General features: G+C 36.9%; 1 protein-coding gene across 1 annotated transcript; it reads left to right on the top strand.

The window, feature by feature from the left end:
- Positions 1 to 1,475: 1,475 nt before the first annotated feature.
- Positions 1,476 to 2,141, top strand: LOC110735325. The gene is made up of 2 exons (XM_021915497.1): positions 1,476 to 1,942; positions 2,135 to 2,141. Exons 1-2 carry the CDS (start codon positions 1,476 to 1,478, stop codon positions 2,139 to 2,141), a joined length of 474 nt encoding a protein of 157 aa, XP_021771189.1.
- The last annotated feature ends 285 nt before the right edge of the window (positions 2,142 to 2,426 follow it).

The following is a 2,426-nucleotide window of genomic DNA, read 5'->3' as shown; positions in this document are numbered from 1 at the left end:
ATTTCATGGTAGAAGAGGGAATTGTTCTTGGTCATGTAATTTCTATTAGGGACATTGAAGTAGATCGTGCCAAAATTGAGGTCATTGAGCGCCTCCTACCCCCTACAAATGTGAAGGGGATAAGGAGCTTTCTTGGACACGTGAATTTTTACCACCAGTCCATAGAGGATTTTTGAAAAATCGCAAAGCCGCTCACTCAATTGTTGCTAAAGGATGCCCCTTTTGTGTTTACTAATGATTGTTTGCTAGCATTTGATAGGTTGAAGGAGGCATTGATTTCGGCTCCTATAATTTAAACCCCTAATTGGGAGCTTCCTTTTGAGCTCATGTGTGATGCTTCGGATTTTTCCATTGGGTCCGTTCTTGGACAAAGGAAGGATAAGAAGGTCCATGCTATCTACTACACTAGCAAAACATTGGATTATGCACAAAGGAATTACACAACCACGGAAAAGGAGTTTATTGTTCATGCAATTGAGAAGTTTAGGTACTATTTGTTGGGGTCTAAAGTCATAGTCTTCACCGACAATTCGGCCTTGAAGTACCTCTTGTCCAAGAAGGAACCAAAGCCATGATTGATACGGTGGGTCTTGCTTTTACAAGACTATGCTATTGAGATTAGAGAAAAGAAGGGTGCCGAAAATGTTGTGGCCGATCATCTTTCACGGCTATCTATCTTTGTAGTTGATCTTGATAACTTGCCAATTGACGATTCATTTCCGGATGACAAACTGTTTTCTATTCTACAAACATCGGCACCATGGTTTGCAGACATTGCAAACTATCTATCTTGCTCTATTCTTCCTCCCGACCTCTCCTATCAACAAAAGAAGAAGTTTCTACATGATGTTCGCTAATATTTTTGGGACGACCCCTTGCTCTTCAAACAAGGTGTTGATGGCCTTTTTAGAAGGTGTGTCCCGGATGATGAGATTGAAGATGTTATCACAATCTGTCACTCCTCACCTTGTGGAGGGCATATGAGTGCTAACAAAACTTTGTCTAAAATCTTACAATGTGATTTTTATTAGCCCACAATGTTCAATTACGTGTGGGGTGTAGTGAAATCTTGTGACCGGTGTCGAAGAACCGGTAATATTTCAAGAAGAAGTGAGATGCCTTTGAACAACATTCTTGAGCTAGAGATTTTTGACGTATGCGTCATTGATTTTATGGGGCCTTTCCCGAACTCTTTTGGGAATAATTTCATTCTTGTTGTCGTTGATTACGTGTCAAAGTAGGTAGAAGCGGTTGCATCTCCTACTAATGATGCTAAAGTGGTGGTCAAGCTCTTCCAAAGAGTAATTTTCCCAAGGTTCGGGGTACCGCGTGCCATTTTTAGTGATGGAGGTTCACATTTTGTAAAGCGGTCCTTTCAAGCTCTCCTTGAGAAATATGGTATGAGGCACAGGGTGTCATTGTCTTACCACCCATAAACAAGTGGTCAAGTCGAAATTTCAAATCCGGAGATAAGAATGATTCTTGAGAAAACAGTGGATAAGTCTAGGAAAGATTGGTCTACAAAGCTTAATGATGCTCTATGGGCCTACCGCACCGCATTCAAAACTCCCATTGGCACCACACCATACAAGCTTGTTTATGGGAAATCATGCCATTTGCCAGTAGAACTTGAGCATCGTGCTCATTGGGCCATCAAAACATTGAATTTCAACCTTCAAAATGCCGGTGCAAATAGGTTGCTTGACCTCCATGCCTTGGAAGAATTAAGGCTGGATGCATATGAGAGTACACAGATTTACAAGGAAAACACCAAGGTTTGGCATGACAAGCATATTAGTAAAAGGGAGTTTAAAAAAGGTGACAAGGTCCTACTATTTAATTCCCGGTTGAAGTTGTCTCCGGGTAAGCTCAAGTCAAGATGGAGTGGACCTTTTACTATAAAGGTGTTTCCATATGGTGCAATTGAAATTTCGAAGCGAAGGTTGTTCACCTTGATGAGTTTGATGCTCCTTCCTCTCATTGATCACGCAATGTTGTCAAGCTAGTGACGTGAAAAGAGCGCTTCCGGGAGGCAACACGAGTTTCTCAACCCCCCTCTCTCAAAAACTATTATTTCATTCTTTTCCATAATTTCTATTATTATTACTAACTTTTCTGTTAATATCTTTTGTAGGTATTGATGAAAAGAGTAGTAAGAAAAATATTCATGGATGTGAAGTAGTAGGCTTAGTAATAATCATAATAATAATGGTGATAATAATAATTTTATTATTATTATTATTATTATTATTATTATTATTATTATTATTATTATTATTATTATTATTATTATTATTATTATTATTATTATTATTATTATTATTATTATAATTATTATTATTATTATTATTATTATTATTATTATTATTATTATTATTATTATTATTATTATTATTATTATTATTATTATTATTATTATTATTATT

This window comes from Chenopodium quinoa, unplaced genomic scaffold (genome assembly GCF_001683475.1).
Source record: "Chenopodium quinoa cultivar QQ74 unplaced genomic scaffold, ASM168347v1, whole genome shotgun sequence".
NCBI classification, from domain to species: Eukaryota; Viridiplantae; Streptophyta; class Magnoliopsida; order Caryophyllales; family Amaranthaceae; genus Chenopodium; species Chenopodium quinoa.
The sequence above is the reverse complement of the archived record's forward strand: the minus strand, read 5'-3'. Positions and strand labels throughout refer to the sequence as shown.

Excerpts from the sequence above, each read along its gene's own strand:
- LOC110735325 (XM_021915497.1), top strand. The coding sequence starts at position 1,476 with ATGATTCTTGAGAAAACAGTGGATAAGTCTAGGAAAGATTGGTCTACA.